At 36.4% G+C, this 20,290-nt stretch overlaps 1 protein-coding gene across 2 annotated transcripts in view; it reads left to right on the top strand.

The window, feature by feature from the left end:
• Positions 1-20,290, top strand: part of TRPC6 (transient receptor potential cation channel subfamily C member 6) — a 125,583-nt gene that overhangs the window by 84,224 nt on the left and 21,069 nt on the right. For both annotated transcript variants that reach the window (XM_032295702.1, XM_032295703.1), the window contains exons 3-7: positions 3,496-3,678; positions 5,789-5,953; positions 10,592-10,808; positions 16,842-17,075; positions 19,772-20,036. In XM_032295702.1, coding sequence (XP_032151593.1) covers positions 3,496-3,678; positions 5,789-5,953; positions 10,592-10,808; positions 16,842-17,075; positions 19,772-20,036 — 1,064 coding nt within the window. The remainder of the gene's footprint in view (positions 1-3,495; positions 3,679-5,788; positions 5,954-10,591; positions 10,809-16,841; positions 17,076-19,771; positions 20,037-20,290) is intronic.

Below are 20,290 nucleotides of genomic sequence, written 5' to 3' on the forward strand. Positions count from 1 at the left end.
ATTTTTCTCTACCCTGTTAATTTCTATGAAGTAAACATCATTCTTTATATAGAAAGAGCCAGAGATTAAAATCACAAATCATAACATCTATTATGTAACATTCAACTAAGAGAATCCTTTGAAAGGATCATTTTAACAGGGTTTTTTTAAAATAGTTTCTAAACTGTGTTTTATTAGCCCACTATCAGCTAACTCTTTTCAACTTTTCAAAGGTAAATAGGCAAGCACCCATATCTGCTTAATGAATGTATGGTGTAAGTGTGTGATTCAAAGACATGACCCAGAATTTAGTCAGCCCATCAGCTTCACTTTTCCTCTCAAGGAACCAAAATCATAGCGCTGCATTCTGGCTAATAAACTACCACCAACATTTTATTTAGTGAGTTTACATGTCAGTTACTTAAAATATGAATTAATAATAGTAATGTCTATAACTTAAAGTATGAAAATATTTGTAAATGATTTCCTGAGTAGAAAAAAAGTGTGTATTTCTGAATCATAGTCTTATTCTTTCTTTGTCTCCTAAATAGGTTTTGCTTAAGAAAATGTCTTAGGAATTAGTGATGAGTTGGACAAAAAATTATAGATTAAGGTATTAAATACCACAAGGCTCTTGCACGTTACTTTTTCATTCCATGTGGTTTCTGCTTTAAAAAAGTGTTACCTACTTTTGAATAATTGCACTTTGTTTTCAATATCTAAATATATCTGAACTTTCTTAGAATTCTAGAGAGCACTGATTTTGACAATTACTTTGTTGGCTTTAAAAGGACTAAGAATTCACTATAATTGAGCTCTACATTCAAAAGAAGCCAGGTGCATTAAATTTTGTCTTAGCTGTATGGTATTTTATGAATGTCAAGAGATGGCCAGTTTTCAGATCTTATCTTTGATGATATAAAATAAAGTAGTTATACTTTAATGCTTGCTAAATGCTCACACCCATGCTAAGCCCTTGGCATGCATAATCTCTTTAATACTTACTTAATCTTACTGAGCCTCGGTTTTCTCATTTGTGAAATGAGAGTAATAAGAACCCCTACCACATAGACTGGTTCTAACCTATTAAAGGTCACATGGCTCATTAGTAGAAGAGTTGGGATTTGATTACAGGTATATCCAGCTCTAAACTACCAAGTCCTAACTACTATACTATAGTGGACACAGATAAATATGTCCTCCGTATCTAAAAGTTTGTCCTCATGGCCCTAATGGACTCTTTTATATAGCCAACATGGTGAAAGCACATCTCTACTAAAAATACAAAAATTAGCTGGATGCAGTTGTACACTCCTATAATCCCAGCTACTCGGGAGGCTGAGGCGCAAGAATCGCTTCAACTGGGGAGGTGAAGGTTGCAGTGAGCCAAGATCGCACCACTGCACTCTAGACTGGGTGTACGCTCTAGCCTGGATGACTAAGCAAGACACCATTTAGAAAAAAAAAAAAAGATGGGCAAAGCTGTTTCGTTGTAACTCTCTATATACTATCTGCCCAGACATCTGTTTATAAGTCGTCTGAGCCATTCTCAGGGAAGACACAATTTGCTTTATTAATTTGCTTTTCTGGAATCTTTTTAGACCTGCAGTTTAGCAAATTGTAGCCTGTTTAGCAGTTACTAAAATGTACTGAAATTCACTTTCAGCATGATTTACAGAAAGGAGCCCAAGGAGGTACCTTATACAAACTCAGAATTAGCCTGTTCTCCATACAGACTGCCCCCAATTATGGCCTTATTGACTGATATCCAGAATCACATACATTTCTCTTGATCTCTCCAAGGAAATCTCTTTATCCTTCAACACACTGGTTTCAGGAAAAGGAGGCAACTGACTTTAAATCTGCAGCACGGGTTTAAGATAAAAGTCTGTCATTGAAGCTGCGTGGTTTCAGAGAACCTTAGTTTCTTCATGTACAAAATGGGAATAGTATTTTCCCTGCTTGTCCCCTCAGTTGTTTCAAAAATCAAAGTAGAAAAGTACCCTACAAATGAGAGATAAAGTGGCATTATCTCAAAGGCAAAAAGGTTTGGGGCCAAGCAGATTTAGGTTTAAAGCTTGATTTTGGTGCTTACTAGCTGCATGATTTTGGACACATATTTCAACCTGAGCAATTGTAAAGATTAAAGGAGATATACCATCCATCTGCAATACAACAAACTCTAGCTCAGGCTTGTCCAATCCACAGCCCGAGGACGTGTAGGTCGGATATGCGGCCCAGGATGGTTGTGAATGCAGCCCCAAATTTGTAAATTTTCTAAAAACATGAAGAGATTTTTTGTGGAAAATTTTTAAGTTCATCAGTTATTATTAATGTTAGTGTACTTTTTGTGTGACCCAAGGCAATTCTTTTTCCAGTGTAGCCCAGGGAAGCCAAAAGATTGAACACTGCTGCTCTAGCTAACAGGATTTCTTGATTAGCATTTGGTTATAGGTAGTCATAGAGTAAGAAAATAAAGGGAGGAAATATTAAAAGGGCATGAATGAAGATGTAAATTGATGCCATACAGAAATATGATATGAGTTTATGGTAATCTGAATGTGACCTGCATGATTTTAGTCTTCCCAATAGAGTATTAGATAGCTAGCAACAAACTACAAAATTACAACAGTCTTTCATTAAACTGTCTTTTCTCTAAAGAGTCACAAATTGCAGATGAAATCTAAGTCTAGATTTCATCTTTTGACCATGTGGCTGCAATATAAAGTTCTTCAGTGAAAATCTGTTAAATAGATATGTGCTTGCTCTTCTCTGGAACCTTTCCAATGTTCTATGCTGCTCAAGTTTATCAACACAGTTAACAAGGTCTTCCAAAGACCCATTAAATGTATATCATGTGCCTAACTGATGAAGTTGTGCCCACGAAGATGATGTATGCAAAGTCCTATGATCATGCTGTGGAAAAAGTTGGTTATTTTATATTTCTTCTGGATCAACAGGTGAGTTTAGTACAACATATGCTTTTTTTTTTTGAGACAGGGTCTCACTTTGCCCAGGCTGGAGTGGCAGTGGGATGATGATGGCTCACTGCAGCCTCGACCTCCCTGGGTGATCTCCATCTCAGCCTCCCAAGTAGCTGGAACTACAGGCACACACCACCACTCCAGACTAATTTTTTCTGTAATTTTTAGAGACAGGGTTTTGCCATGTTGCTCAGGCTGGTCTCCAACTCCTGGGCTCAAGAGATCTGCCAACTTCGGTCTCCAAAAGTGTGGATTTTACAGGCAGGAGCCACCACACTCAGCCAGCGTACTCTTTTTTTTAAATAACTTTGATTATGCTTTAGATAAATTTCCTTTTTGAGGGTATGAAGAAAATACTCATGTGTTAAAATATTTTAGAGGTCAGAAGAAACAGCAATTGAAATATGATAAATGAACAGTAAAACTAAAAATAGAATGTTTCTCTTGAAGTGTAAAATCCTTCAAGTCTCTGAAGCATAGTAAAATGTGCTGCTTCTACATTGTTGCTTTTGTTTTGCTTTGTCTTCCCTAGAATGACTACAAAAAACTGTCAGTGCAGTGCAAAGACTTTGTTGTTGGACTCCTTGATCTGTGCAGAAACACAGAAGAAGTCGAGGCCATTCTGAATGGGGATGTTGAAACGCTCCAGAGTGGTGATCATGGTCGCCCAAATCTCAGCCGTTTAAAACTTGCCATTAAATATGAAGTGAAAAAAGTAAGGTCAGGCATGAAGCCCGTTTACATTATTTTGGTTCTTGTTGGTGCTAAATAAGGATAAAGGGTTGATATTGTTAGATTGAGCTGGAATTTTCTAAATAACGTTTGTACTAGGCAGATTCTCTCACAAATCATAAGCATCTGTACTAGCTGTGGGGCACTTTACCTACACTAAATGTCAGTCTTTAAAATCTAGACGTATTGAAACAGAACTTTGCAGGGATTGCCACTTTCTTTGACTGGGCTAATGCTATAACAATGACTTCATGTATCCAAATTCTAAAATATTTTTTATAAGACAAGAACATTACTATTTGAGACTTAACTCCATTATCCCATTTGTTGCTGTTTTCCAATAATGCCTTCAGTTCCTTCTTTACTGCATTAGACTTTCCTCCAGCTGCATCTTCATTTGTGAAACATTTTTAGTCTCTGTCTTCAAGCATTGTCCCCATTCTCTACTTTCTTAGATTATATAAGATATCTTTTAAAAAGTTGGCCAGGCGCAGTGGCTCATGCCTGTAAACCCACCACTTTGGGAGGCCTAGGCAAGTGAATCACTTGAGATCAGCAGCTGGAGATGAGCTTACGCAATGTAGTGAAACCCTGTCTCTACTAAAACTACAAAAATTAGCTGGATGTGGTGGTGTGCACCTGTAGTCCCAGCTACTTGGGAGGCTGAGGTGGGAGAATCATTTGAAATCTGGTGGCAGAGGTTGCAGTGAGCCAAGTTCATGTCACTGCACTCCAGGTTGGGTGATAGAGTGAGACTTTGTCTCAAAATAAGTAAATAAATAAAAAATAAAAATGTTTTTAAAGGTAGATTTTTCTAATAAAAGTAACATATGCCTATGATAAGTTTTCAAATACTATAAACATGTCTCCTCCCCATTTTTCCAGTTCTGAATGAAGAATAAGGAACCATTGTTATGTTTCTCAACACAAATTTCTTTCTTGGACAACTTCACCTATCAGTCAATAAATGTCCACTTGATCTTTTTAAAGGATGCATTGTTATCTCATTATATTCATTTAATCTGTTTACTATTTAGGGATGTTTATGATAATTTTCAGATTTTTGTTACTACATTTTTGTTTATTTTTTATGCAGCAAACATATTTGTTCATATAGCTTGCTTACTTGCGTGACTTTTACCTGTAAACAAAAATTCTTAGATGTGGAATTAATATGTCAAATTTTTATTTTTAGGTTTCCAAACATTTGCTAGGTTTCCCTTCAAAAATGGTATACCAGTTTCCATACACACCAACAGCGTGTGACTGGGCTTATTTCTTCCACCTGCAATGGTATTATCCAACTTTACCATTCTGAGTGGATAAACATTTTATCTTGTTTTAATTACCTTTGAGGTTAACCAACCTTAAGATGCACTTGTAGTTCTTTTATATAATCTGTCCTTTGTATAACCTTTTAATATTCTTTACCAATTTTTATTTTAGAATATTGCTTTTTGTATATTAAATAACTCTGCCATATGTATGGCTCAGTTGTAAAAATAAATATATGAAAATTTAAAAAATGCCCTCAAAAAATAAATATTGAAATTTAAAGCCTTCTTAATTAAAAGAGACTTTGCACAAGAATAGAAGGAGTGATCAACAGAACAGAATAGGCAGTCCAGAAACAGACCCATATTCAAATGGGAATTTAGTATAAAATGTGTGACATTTTAGGTCAGTGCAGGAAAAGTGTTATTTTTTAAAAGTATTTAGGCAACTGAGTTAATATGATACCTTTCTAGATGAAAAACAATATAATCATAAAAGCCCTATGTAAAACATAGATTAATCTTTTTATAATATTGAATTAAAATTTTTTCTATGCTTTGAAAGAAAGCTCATTAGTCAAAAAGGAAAAGTTCAATAAATTGAAATCTTCAAATTTATGTAAAATATATGGCAACAAGCAAATGGCAAAAGTTTATAATGTTTCATGTTTGCTCTTTAATTCTAACTATATTTCTAATGTTTTATATTTGCTCTTTAATTCTAACTATATTTCATCAGAATGCATGGAAGTATTAAAATTGTTTATGCTGAACCTTTCTTTAATCAAACTGTTAAATGTTTCATCACTTCACTGCTAGTTTGTAGCTCATCCAAACTGCCAACAGCAACTTCTCTCCATCTGGTATGAGAATCTTTCTGGTTTACGACAGCAGACAATGGTGGTCAAGTTCCTTGTGGTCCTTGCTGTTGCCATTGGACTGCCCTTCCTGGCTCTGATTTACTGGTTTGCTCCATGCAGCAAGGTATGTATGTGAAGCTTGGACCTCTATTATCCACCAGAAATGTGTCTTACGTGGGGAAAAAATCTTATCTCCAAAATGAAAATTTCAGGGAATTATAGTTGAGTTTCAGTAATCTTTATTGTTTGTAATATTACAAAATAATACTTGTTTGAGTTTAAATAATTTTTATTACTTTTAATATTTTAAAATAATACATATTTGCTATAGGAAACAAAAAAGTGGAAAAGTTGAAATTCACCTGTAATATCACCACTGTTAATGTGTGAAGGAAAACTCAGTAACTATATTTGTTTATTTCCTTTGACTCTTCTCTATATACATCTATGCATATACTTTTATATATCTTAACAAGGTCATAGTACCATTGAGCATGTATTTCAAATGACATCCTAAAAGTTAAACACTTTCTGTTTCTCCTCTGGCAAAATTTGAGATGAAAGTTTTGTCTTGTATTTATTTTAGATAATAGGACCAGATAAATCTTAAATGAAAGGCCATCATGTAAATACTAATTAATACTTGTTTCAGTAAAGAATATATATATTTTTAGGGAGTAAGTACACCAGAACCTGACAGCAGAAATAGCCTATTTTCTTAGCAAAAGCTATCTGCCCAGACTTTGGTAAAAATGCTCTGTTCAGATGGATCTAGCCTTTCATTGGTGTGACAGGATAGGTTTGAGAAATATTGACCAACCATTCTGTTAACAAGTAGAGGAATTTGTGTCCTGCATTGCTAACAAGCCTATTCTTCATGTTTTTGAAGCCACATGCCTGGATCTGTTTAACTCTGAGAAGCAGATTGAAATAATTCTGAAGCTTAGTGGCTAAGTGTCTGCTGGCTATTAATGTGCTGTGTAGAAAGAACTATCAGTAGGGTCACTTCCCCTGCTTAAACATGGGCATGATTCATTTTCAAATGTTCATAATATGTGGGCGCAAAGACAAACATCACTATTACTAACATGTTGTTTTGTAATTACTTGGTAATATAAGTGGTGTTTTAGCCATATAAGGACTGTTCAAAATGACTCATGCTAGAAAGCTTGTGCAAAGCCTTTTAGACAGTGGAAACATAATTATTTCTAGTAATGATGACAGGAACTACTGGAAACTGGACATTTTCTCATGACAGTGAAATTCATCATCATAGATATTTTTCCCTTAAAAATATATAAGGCCAAAATTTGGTATCTTAGATACATAAAATATAAATGAGGAAAATAAAATGAAAATAGTGCAATTTACTAGAAATGATATCTATAGTACAGATTTTCATCTAGAAAGTTAAATTTTCCCCCTTTTTAATATAAATGACAAATTTTGCCTGGAAAAATAATGTGTATACATGGACATAGAGTGTGGAATGATAGACATTGGAGACTTAGAAAAGTGGAGGTGCAGAAGAGGGATGGGTGGTGATAAATTATTTAATGGGTAGAATGTGTATTATTTGAGTGACTGGTACACTAAAAGCCAAGACTTCACCACTATGCAGTGTAACAAAATTGCACTGATAACCCTTAAATTTATACAAACACATTTCTAAACCGTCCTCACTAGAATATAAGTTTTATCTATGTAGGTAGTGTCTTTGTTCTTCTTCTCCTTCTATTTCCTGATTCATCTGAGATTTAAACTAAATTAAACTGGGGGGAGTTTTTGAATTATACCTGTTCTCATTCTGTAACCAGTTAAATTATAACCTCTTTTCTAAACTGAATAATTTTCCTTGTCCATAACCAGTGTGTTAGAAAGCATATCTTCCAGAGTGTCTGGTGCTTTGACAGAGACTATTTTTGGCAGTCCTTAGAGTTACACATTTCTTAAATTTTGATTGAATTCTAATTAAACTGACTTCCTTTACTATTTCTTCTTCCCTGGTCATATTTCTTTCTGGCATCTGTTTTCCATTCTCGTTTATGAACATTGAGGCTAATAATCAAATTTAAAGGACACTGTCAAGGTAGTTTTTTTTCTCCTATCCAAAACATATTTTACTGTTTACTATTTTATCCTTTGAAGCATGATGATAAAACCAATTTTACAGTTTTCCATTTGCAACAAACATAAATATGCTTTCGAGTCCACAGGATTTTTTGTGGGAGGAGATTGTTTCAGATAAATTAGTGGTTTTATTCCAAATATATTTAAAATATTTTGGATTTTACAATATATCTATGAACATTAATAAGATCAAATTGCAGGCCTATGCACTGTGACTGAGTGAGTCCCTATTTCTATTTAAAGTTGGTTTTGCTATAGGAAACAATAGTTGGTTTTCTTTTTTCCCCTTTCCAAAATTCCTTTTTTTTCCCCACTTGCTCTCTTTCTTATACTATAGTCCAAATATCAATTATTTTTGCTCATTACAATAAAAATAGTCACACTGTAATTTCAGATAATTTTAGTTTAAGCTCGTCTCAACCTTTTTCATTTCTCGGTAGTATTGAGCAGCTAGGTATTTAGTCATCAATAAATACCTAAAGAGAGTACGACATATAATATTTAAAGACAGGTATTTATTTCAATCCTTATCCTCAGTCGTTTTCCAGGTACATCAGTTGTTCAGTTTCTTCATCTAGCTCTCCTACTTTGCAGTTTTTTTTACTAAAAAGGGTAACTTGCTTTAATTCCTAAAGTCTAATGAGAGATGCCCAAATTGCCCTTAAAGAGAAATGCAATTCTCAAATTTTGTAAGAAAAGTAAAGGCTGTGAGGTTTCAAACATGCCCATTTTAGTTTCTAGGCAACCAGCTTTTTGTTTGCTAAACAAAACAAAACAAAACAAAAAACCACCAACAAACAAACCAAAAAATACCCTCAGACTTAATAAGCAGAAGAAAATGCCTGGATTGATACTCCCTTTAGAATAAAATAAAGGAAGAGTAATATGATGTAATGGTCAGTAGGCCAATGGAGAAAAAAGAGAAGCCAGGTAGGGGTGAGGCACACAGATCAGACACCCTGCCCTGAAAATTGATATTCTGTGTCTGGCCTGACATTCAAAATGTCAAGAGAAGTTATGAACTACATGATTGGTTCCAGATCTAATTTTTATGATTTTGAAAACCACATAGACAAATAAAGGTATAGAAATAGAGAACACCAATTGTGTTCCTTCCATGACAGCATTTATCTTTTCCAAGTCTTAAAAGATAATTCCTTGTTTCCACTAATAATTTATATATGTAGGCACATTGATGAGAAAGTATGAAATTATTCTGTAAACCAAATAGAAGTATTGACTCAGGAACAAGAGTGCCTGGGTTCAAGTTCCAGTTCTACCATTTATGAGATATGTGACCTTGGACAAGTTTCTTGACCTCACTTCCTCAGTTTCTTCATCCAAAGCAGGCATTTGAGTGCACCTACCCTTTTGTTGTGATGATTATGAGTTAACAGTGTAAAACACTTAAACAGTGCCAACTAAGTGTTGGTTGTATTTTATTAGTTTGTAAAGTTTTCTGTAATACCTCGTTTGAAACACTGCTGAAAGCTGTGGACCGTCTCCTAAAGGGCAGGGGGAACTGCACATACAGTTTGAGTTTTGTTCATTTCAGAGGATGTCCAGACCTCTTAGTCACATCCTAGATCCTCACTCTGCCTAGGTGAAGATCTGTACATCTCAGACAGAAATGAATCTTGTACTATAAAAGGCACACTAGCTTTTATTGTCCCCATATTTCATATAAAGTCTGGTTTTCACATAATTTGGAAATGTGCTCATTGTTACTCAACTAAGAAGGGAATGAAACTGGAACCTGAACCTAAAATGTTGGACTTTAAATCCAGTGTCCTTCCAGAACATTGTTCCAGTACTGCCCTGCTGCCCTACCCTCAACTGGGAGTTCTCTTCTTGGTACTCATGATATATATATTTTTTGAGATGGAGTCTTGTTCTGTTGCCAGGCTGGAGTTCTCAGTGCAACCTCCACCTTCCGGGTTCAAGCGATTCTTCTGCCTCAGCCTCCCACCTAGCTGCAACTACAGGCGTGTACCACCATACCCAGCTAATTTTTGTATTTTTAGTAGAGACAGGGTTTCACCATGTTGGCCAGGATGGTCTTGATCTCTTGACCTCATGATCCACCCACCTTGGCCTCCCAAAGTATTGGAATTACAGGCATGAGCCACCATGCCCAGCTGGTACTCATGACTTTTACTGCATTGACAACATCACCAGAATAGCAAAATCCACTCAGGCCTGTCAATGGAGTATATGTGAGGACAACCACCAAGGTTCTATACCTTGTGAAGTAGACTCAGCTTCATATTTTCATTGCCACTTCCTCAATATATCAGGCCCACTAAATTAGTTTGCTTTACATGAATAATGCTGATATTATGCTCTACATTGTCTCCACAATATTATATATTTTAAGAATTTAAATATCCTTTATTAGAAAAATACATTTATTTAGCTATTAATCGAGAACATTGGCACATGTAGGTGAAGAATGTGAATAGAATTTTATAACAGCATAAAGATATCACTCTATCATGAATTACATAAATATAAACAATTATCTCAGGAGAACACTGGAATATGCAGATGTTTATTCTTGCATGTATTTATGTATGCTTTGCAACATGTACAAAACAAAGTTCAGATTTTCTTTTGGTGTGTGTTGTGGCAGATGGGGAAGATAATGCGTGGACCATTCATGAAGTTTGTAGCACACGCAGCCTCCTTCACCATTTTTCTGGGACTGCTAGTCATGAATGCAGCTGACAGATTTGAAGGCACAAAACTCCTTCCTAATGAAACCAGCACAGATAATGCAAAACAGCTGTTCAGGATGAAAACATCCTGCTTCTCATGGATGGAGATGCTCATTATATCATGGGTAATAGGTAAAGACTGATTTTCTGTCATGATTTCTCTTTGCAGCCTTAACAGTTGGATTGAATGACACTGATTGTTTCACACATCAGTTATACAAATGTGTGCAATATGATACAATGCACTGCACATCATAATTTTCTTTGTGTTCTTAAAGCACAGTTGCCTTGGGTTTGTTATCAGTGCCATAGTCTCACATGCTGTGCGCTTTTTGCATTTCCAAGGAAAACCCAGGAAGAAAAACAACAGGATAGTATCAGTCATACCCCACCAGTGACACAAGGCTATTATAATATTCATATTTTGAGAGAGAGCTGTGATTTCAAGCTTAAAAACAACCATGATTTTACATTGAAATTTGATAGGAATTGAAGCACTTGCATTTATTGAACATTTATTATATGTCAGGAATGACTCCAAGCACTTTATATACATCAAATCACATTCTCTGCATCTCAATTTCCTAATCTATAACATATCATCACTTATGTTTCATAGGAGTTATGTAAGGATTAAGTAATTTACTTTAGGACTCCTGGGTGGTAAGTGAAAGAGAAGGAGTATGGTCTTAGTTATACTATTTGTCTTTAGAATCAATCATACGTGTACCTTGCCATTAAATATAATGCAAACAAGAAAGATACTTCAATTAGATATTTATGAATAAATAAATCAATCCAGTGGCTAAGTGCCTTTGCTAAGTAATGAGGATACTAAAGTGAATGAGACATAGTCCCTGTGCTCAAGGAAGTTAAGTCTGGGAGGCAGGTCAGTAAGTAAATCAATAATTAAAATTCAACATGACAAATGCTATAATTGAGGAGTTATTGGGATATTATGAACATACGCAGATCGGGCATCTAAATCTGAGGTGGGATGTGAAGTGGAAGGGGCAAGAAGTCCTTCCTGGGCAGTGCCTTCAATTTGGTACTTTAAGAGAATGTTATCCAGACTTGTTTGGGGGACAAGGATACTACAAGGCACAGGAACATTAGAGATGTGGAACTATGGCAACACCTGGCACACTCGAAATATGATGAGTTAGGCAGAGAAGGAGCCGGGGTGCGTTTATGGATGTGAGTAAGGTGAGATAAGGGTGGAGAAATGGCTAGAGGATGCTTTTCAGCAATGGGCGATCTGATCTGATCATGTTTTAGAAAGGTCACAGTGGTTGTGAGATCGAAGCTGGCTTTAAAGAGTCCAGAGGCTGAGACTCAGTGGAAGTGCTCCCGGTGAGAGGGATGAGGCCTGGAACTCAGGAGATGGAGGAAAGGACTTGAGAGCACCCTAATAGGTAAACCCCAAACAACTTGGCGATTATTGCACATCAGGAGGGAGAGCTGTGGGTTCTGCCCTGGATCAGCTGGGAGGGACTGCAGTCTCTAAGAGGGAGAATAGAGAAGGAAGATCATGCTTGGGACTGGAGGAATAAAAAGCTGATAATGTTTAGATTATGATTGACTTTGAAGTGTCCATGGAATTTCAAGGTGGAAATGTCCATTCAGTAATAGAAAATATGATCCCTGGGAGTATTTGGGTTTTGAGTAAAGTTCCAGCAATCTTGAATTCCCAGATGGCACAACAGACATGTTCAAGAAATTTCAGGTAATTGTAGTTATTCAACTTTTCACTAAGAGCTTATATGTCAGTTTTACATAGGAGCGCTATTTTCCTATTAGGTAAAATATGACTGTTTTAGAACAAGATGAAACTTTGAAAAATTAAATATTATATAAGGGGTAAAGAATTTAAAAAATTTTATATAAAGGGCTATGAGGAGAATGATTTATGGTAAAGAATAAAATGAACATATTATAATTTATTTATATTTTCGAGATGGAGCTTCACTGTTGTTGCCCAGGCTGGAGTACAATGGCATGATCTTGGCTCACTGCAACCTCTGCATCCTGGGTTCAAGCAATTGTCCTGCCTCAGCCTCCTGAGTAGCTGGGATTACAAGCATGTACCACACCCGGTTAATTTTTTTTTTTTTTTTTTTTTTTTTGTATTTTTAGTAGAGACAGCATTGTCCATATTGGTTAGGCTGGTCTTGAACTCCTGACCTCAGATGATCCACCTGCCTTGGCCTCCCAAAGTGCTGGGATTACAGGCATGAGCCACTGTGCCTGGCCAGACATATTATGTTTTATATATAAAACATGTATAAACTTAAAAGCACACTAATAGGTAAACCCCAAACAACTTGGTGGTTACTGCACATCAGAAGGAAGGACCTGTGGGTTTTGCCTTGGATCAATAGATAGTGGCTGCAGTCTCTAAGAGGGAGAATAGAGAAGGAGGATCATGCCTGGGACTGGAGGAATGAAAAGCTCCGAAAACAACTAGACTACATGGGTTCAGTGAGTTATATTTTATATAACATGTTCATTTCATTCTTTACATAAATCATTCTCCTCATATACATTTTTTCCTTTTTCATTTAGAAACCTAAGACAGGAATATTAAATGAAGCTTTAATCAAAAGCATTTTCCTCATAACTTTTGTCCCATCAGCCTTTGTATTTGACTTCAGAGACTAGGGCCAGTTATTTATTTAAAGGAAAAATAATGAACAACTCAGGACAGCTGATGCTTTTGTAGCCTATGTTAGACTTCTGGTTCAGTTTCTGACACTGGTATTTATTTTCTTTTTTGAAGTTATTCTTGAAAGAAAGTTGTTGTACTTTCTGGAAATGTTAATAAGAAGTGGCCTACTTAGATGAGATATTGGGTGTGTTATGTGGGCTTGAGGGAGAGAGTGACACTGAGTCACAAGGCAAATTTATCTCATTTTTATTTGACAAAAAGTTGAAAGGCTGAATGACAAAACCGATGTGCTAGGAGATGTTGACCAGACAGAACAGTGAGTTCAAATCAATGAGAGGATGTATGCCAGGAACACAGGGAGGAGGGCATGCTTGAAGACACTCGTAAAAAGGGCCTTAGGAGCACTTGTCACTTAATGGCCAGTCTGAGCTCTTGAGAAAGCAGATGCAGTCCTGGGCTGACTCTTCAACAGAAGGAGAGGAGCCCAGTCGAGGGCAGTAATTACTCTATGGCCAGACCACACCGGCAGGCTCCGGGTGTCACGCACAGCTAATTGGCAAACTAAGAAGAGTTTCAAGCACAGCAGTTAGGAGAGTGAGTGGTTCTCAGAACAGCTCTTGAGGGGACTGGGGAAGTTTACCCTAGACGGTGAGGCATGGGGTAAGATCCAGTGGAATCTGAGGCTTGTTTATTCCAAGGGCTCCATTTAGAGAAAAAGAAGACAAAGTGAGGACTTAGGAGCCTGGGCAAGTAAAGGCATCTTGAAGCTTCAGTTTCATGGTTAACCTGCCCCTGCTAGCAAAAAACAAATTTAATGAGCACACAGGTGGGATTTTTTGGTTGTTTTTTTTTGTAAAAAGAAATTTGAAGACAGAGGGAGCTGACTCATTTGCTACCTCTCCAGAGGGCAAAAATAGAACCAGTGGATCCACATCGAAGGAATATTCCGAAAATTCAACAGTGGAATGAGCAACCTTCAGAATTAGTTAAGCACCTTATCGTAAGATCTATACAAGCAGAGGCTTGATTCCTGTGAAGTCTCCTGCTTGGGGAGAGCATGAACTTGATACAAGATTTCAGAGTCTGCTTAGCAGCTCTCAGGGTTTCTCAGGACAAATGAGACAGGAACTTTTCCTTTGAGCAGAATAATTCACTGCTTTGTTTTAGTTTTTAAACTTCAGGAAGACATCATTTGTGCTAAGAATTCTACTTCTTAAAGAGAGGTAGAGAAAACATTGGTACCAAGAATTCTACTTCTTAAAGAGAGAAAGATAACAGAAGATGGAGAAGTGGGAGGAACAAAAGGAGGGGAAGCTTTGAAAACAACTAGACTGCATGAGTTCAAATGTCCCTTTGGTCCCCATGCTTGTTACTCTGAACCATCCTCATCTCCTAGTGAGGCTGACAGGAACCCAGGGAAGAAGTAGGGGGAAAAAGCTGCCATGTTTCCTGTTATAAATTTGATCCCCCAGATTATATATGAATTCAATCCTAGTCCTCTCTTAACTTGAAACGACTCAAAATATGTAATGATGTCTTTTCTTAAATCTATGTCCTCTGTGCTGCATTGAATACTGGTTTTGAGAAAAGGCACATGATGTGCTCTTGGAGAGCAGAGACAGGGCATTTTCTTAATCCCTACAGGGCTATGCAGCCATTCACATAGCAGGTTCTGTGATTGACATTTAGGGCAAATGTGAGAATCTGGGGCAGGTGGTTGCTGAGGGTGAGGAGAAGATTAATTTCAACTAGAGGCTGTGAAGGACTTCTCCATGGAGGCAAGTTTTGATCAATTGTTGCTGTTTGGGATGTGTTTCTCCAAATGGCTCCATAGGGAGGCAGGATGTCATAGTAGGGTATCTTAAAGACAATGGGGATAAAGCCACTTCTTTTTAATTTAAAAAGTGGGGCCGGGCGCGGTGGCTCAAGCCTGTAATCCCAGCACTGTGGAAGGCCGAGGCGGGTGGATCACGAGGTCAAGAGATCGAGACCATCCTGGTCAACATGGTGAAACCCCGTCTCTACTAAAAATACAAAAAATCAGCTGGGCATGGTGGCGCGTGCCTGTAATCCCAGCTACTCAGGAGGCTGAGGCAGGAGAATTGCCTGAGCCCAGGAGGCGGAGGTTGCGGTGAGCCGAGATCGCGCCATTGCACTCCAGCTTGGGTAACAAGAGCGAAACTCCGTCTCAAAAAAAAAAAAAAAAAAAGTGGGATTATTCAAATTAAGAAAAAAATACATGTGCCAATCATGGAAAATTTTAAATAGTAAGCATTCAATAAATGTCATATTTTTTTCCAAGTACCAGACACTGAGCTGTGTATTTCACATGGACTATTTTATTTAAGGCTCAAAACAATCTAGTGAAGCAGGATCGAATCAATATCATTCCCGTTTTACAAAATGAGGTTTAGATAGTTTAAATATCTTATCAAAGACTTCATAGCTGACAAATGGAAGAACAAATTCTCAAATTCATGGTAGTCTTATCTCAAGTTTAGTTCCTAAGTACTATGCTAAAATTTTGAACAAATATGCAGTACTATTAATAATGCCATCAGAAAAAGGCAACTACTATTAATAAAAGTTCCTGTCATCCCTTCTAGGCTTTCACTGTGCTGGTTTTAAACATTTTTACTTAGCATGACAATATAAATTTTTTCCAGTGGATGTTAGTCCTGGTCATGTTCAACAGGTTTATTAAGGAAAATGGAAATTTTATTAAGGAACATTTCTTTTGAGAGGAAATGGCTAGAGAGCTGAGGAAAGTCTCAGGAGCTCTCTGACAGGGATGCAAGTCAAACCCCAAGGGACAGAGAGCAGGCAGGAAGGTTGCGTAGAAGCATCCTAGATCTTTACACAATCTAAGGGAAGTTTGGCAAGGCTGTCATGAAATCCTTGAGCTAAAGTCAGCCATCAGAAGAGTCCCATGTCTTTCAAGAAGAGGCACCCTCAGTAATCAGCTGAGAGCAGCCTGGGGAAACACGGCTTTGAACAAAAGTGGCCATGGTTTTCAAAAGACAGTAGGTGAGGCCTGTGATCAATCAAATTCCTATAATTGTGTGTCACTGAGGCACATTCTCATGGTCACTGTCCCATGGTAATTAATAAAATATCATATTAAGACTGCATAATATTCCATCTGTGGAAGTTCCACTTCCATTTTACTTCCATTTTGAGTGTGTGGGGTTATTATAAGGTCTCCTATAATAAACATCTTTTAAATACATTTTTACATGTGGAATTAATTGATCAGCAGGATGTTTGTTATTTTTAAGGTGTTCAGTGAACTTTGTAAAATTGCTTTGAGGTATGCACTGATATTTCTAGACTATGATATTTGTGAGGATTTGGGGATTATGGTGGGATGGCAGGTTGGGGACAAATTTTGAAGGGTTTTGTAATAGCCTGAGACCTTTCAGACATATATATTTTTTTTATAGAACAGCTAAGACTGAATGCGGTTGAATTGATATTTTAACCCCTTTCTGCTGCAGGCATGATATGGGCTGAATGTAAAGAAATTTGGACTCAAGGCCCCAAGGAATATTTGTTCGAGTTGTGGAATATGCTTGACTTTGGTATGTTAGCGATTTTTGCAGCATCATTCATTGCAAGATTCATGGCATTCTGGCATGCTTCCAAAGCCCAGAGCATCGTCGATGCAAATGATACCTTGAAGGACTTGACAAAAGTAACACTGGGAGACAATGTGAAATACTACAATTTGGGTGAGTTTACAGTAAACAGTCAATGTAAATTAGTAAAAGTACAGAATTTTCTTGTAAAACAGATGTCAATAGTAGTTTGGTTACTGCCCAATTCTTATAAAATTGGTTGTTAGTTTCCAACATCTGTATGTGAAGAATGAGCATCTATATGTGAGAAACATGCTTTCTGCTTCTTCCTTTGATTTTTCTACTCCCTGGAAAACTCTCTTAATCACAAGACTCATCTCTCTTTACCTCTTAGATCAATTGGCTAATTACCAAACTTCATTGAGAATACCTGTATTATGTCCTGAATTTATTTCCCCCCCTTTTTAATTAAAAATAGTTCACATTTTATCCATCTGCACACACACACATACACAGAGATATATATATATTCAATGGAATACTATTCCACCTTTTAAAAGAAGAAAATCCTGTCATTTGTAACAACATAAATGAACTTGGAAGACATTATGCTGGGTGAAATTAGCTAGACACAGAAAAACAAAAGGTATATGATCTTATTTATTTGTGGAATCTAAAAAAAAGCCAAACTCAAAGAGGTAGAAGGTAATGGTGGTTGTCAGGGGTGGGGTAAGGGGCATAAAATGGAGAGATGTTGGTCAAAGGTACAGAGTTTACAAAGGGTACACAGTTAGGATTAATAAGTTCTGGAGATATACAACATGGTGGCTGGAGTTAATAATGTACTGTATACTTGAAAATTGCTAAGAGAGTAAATTTTAAATGTTCTCACCACAAAAAAGTAAACATGTGAGGTGAAGAATATGTTAATTTGCTTGACTTAATCTTTGTGCAATGTATACAGACATTTATGAAAACACCAAGTTGTGCCCCATAAATATATATTAAAAAAAAGTTCACATTTGAGTACCATGTTCATTTAAGATATATAAAAAGTACTTGAAAGCAAAGGAATTGTTGGGATCTCTGAGAGGGCCCCCCATCAATAACACTACTATTTCCCAACCAGGCTTTGAATTAGTGGAGAAATAAAACAAGGGATTAATATGGAGGCCAGATCATCACCGCTTACACTGATAAAATCCAGGATGGATGACATAGGCCTGAGTCTATTAGCTAATGGGTTCAGTAATATTGAACCCCAGAATTAGGCAGACATATCTTCCAATTTCTAGATAGCAATGGACCGGGGCAGTCCTCCCCACAAAAAGGGGATGGCAGCAAGTGCCCTATGGAGTGAGATCTTCCATAGAGGACCAGAGGAGAATTCCCAAGAGAGAAAAGGTAACACCTAACCAGCTATGCTCAGTTATTCATCCCAATTTAGCCATCAGATAAGTCATTCCAGCTTTCCAGGAAGAAAGTGATTAAGGCATGGAATTTGGTTCAGGTATTTACTTAAGGAAACTACCACCTCATAGAAACCTGGATAGAAAAAATATATTTTCTTTGAATTCTTTTTTCAAACCCTCTGATAAGACATTAGTTAACATTCACTTATGAGTTTATTGGTAATATCACATAAGGTCTCCATTATTAGTATTTAATGTTTTAATGTTTAATATTAAGATTCTTAAAAGTAAACTTGATTTTAAAAATTCAAAGCTGTCTATTAGATAATGCTTGCATTCAAAGCACTATAAAAAATAAAACTGCATTTACTGGTTTCTTGTTATCTTTTCCTAATTCCACTTCTCAGCAAATAAACAAATACAAATTTGTAATTATGTTTTTCTCCTTTCTTACACAGTGTTTTGTGTTTTGTGTTTTACTTCATAATGGTTTCTTAATTGCATTTTTGATGACTTAATGTAATAATGCCAGAAAAATTCATAAGTGAGTAATTGCTACATTTTATAGTAAAAATAGACTTGTTTTTAAAAGTGACCAATAAAAGTTACTCCTAATAAATTTAAATGACCACAAATATGCTACAAGCCAAAAATTATATTATAGTGTAATTATAGTTTAAGACTGAATAATAAATGCTACCATTTATTAAGTGCCAGGCACTTGCTAAACACTGAACATAAGTTGACTTATTGAATTCTCACGAAGATAAGAGAGTTAGAAGGGATATTACCTCATTTTCAAAAATGGAGAAACAAAACTAAGAGAAGTAGTTTGCGTAACTTCTTTCAGTTTTGTGTGTGTATGTGTGTGTGTGTGTGTGTGTGTGTGTGTGTGTGTGTGTGTTTATAAATATAAATACATGAATTTTTACAGATACTGAGTTTCTAGTCTGAACTCTTAACTATTATGCTATCCCCTTATGGGAAATTGCCGGCAAAACCAGGAGAGTCATGTTCTTAATAAGCATCTGCTATGTTTGAGCTTCTTAGTTTAAGAAGCCCTTTAAGATGGGAGATTTCCATTCGAAAACTAGAGGATCACACACTGGGGTCTGTGCAGGGGAACTTGGGGAGGGACAGTGTGGGGTGGGGAGTTGGGGAGAGATAACATGGGGAGAAATGCCAAATATAGGTGATGGGGAGGAAGGCAGCAAACCACGTTGCTGTTTATGTGCCTATACAACAATCCTGCATGTTCTTCACATAAACCCCAAAACCTAAAACGCAATATAAAAAATATATATATACATATATATATATATATATGTGTGTGTATATATATATATGTATATGAAAACTGGATTCTAATATGTTTTTTTCTCAAAAAAATAAGTTACCTAAATAAACTCACACGTCTTTGTCTTTGCTTTTTTCTAGCCAGGATAAAGTGGGACCCCTCTGATCCTCAAATAATATCTGAAGGTCTTTACGCAATTGCTGTAGTTTTAAGTTTCTCTAGGATAGCTTATATTTTACCAGCAAATGAAAGCTTTGGACCTCTGCAGATCTCACTTGGAAGAACAGTCAAAGACATCTTCAAGTTCATGGTCATATTCATTATGGTGTTTGTGGCCTTTATGATTGGAATGTTCAACCTCTACTCCTACTACATTGGTGCAAAACAAAATGAAGCCTTCACAACGTATGTAATCTCAGATGTTTTGATGATAGTTATTGCAAATTAAATAAATACTAGTTTAATAGTGTTTTTTTAAGTCCATGGGATAAATAATGTTTTGGTAAAGATTTCATGTCTAGTTCCTCTTTTGCAAAATGAGAGGGGGTTTTAAAAATGAGTTGGAGGGGCTCTAAAATGTAGGAACCTTTCTAATATTAAATAATGATAACATTTTTAGAGCCAATAAATACCTTGCATGCCTCCCTTTTTTACCTCTG

The sequence above is a fragment of the Sapajus apella genome, unplaced genomic scaffold, assembly GCF_009761245.1.
Source record: "Sapajus apella isolate SASKATOON/1434 unplaced genomic scaffold, GSC_monkey_1.0 scaffold34, whole genome shotgun sequence".
In the NCBI taxonomy this organism is placed as follows: domain Eukaryota; kingdom Metazoa; phylum Chordata; class Mammalia; order Primates; family Cebidae; genus Sapajus; species Sapajus apella.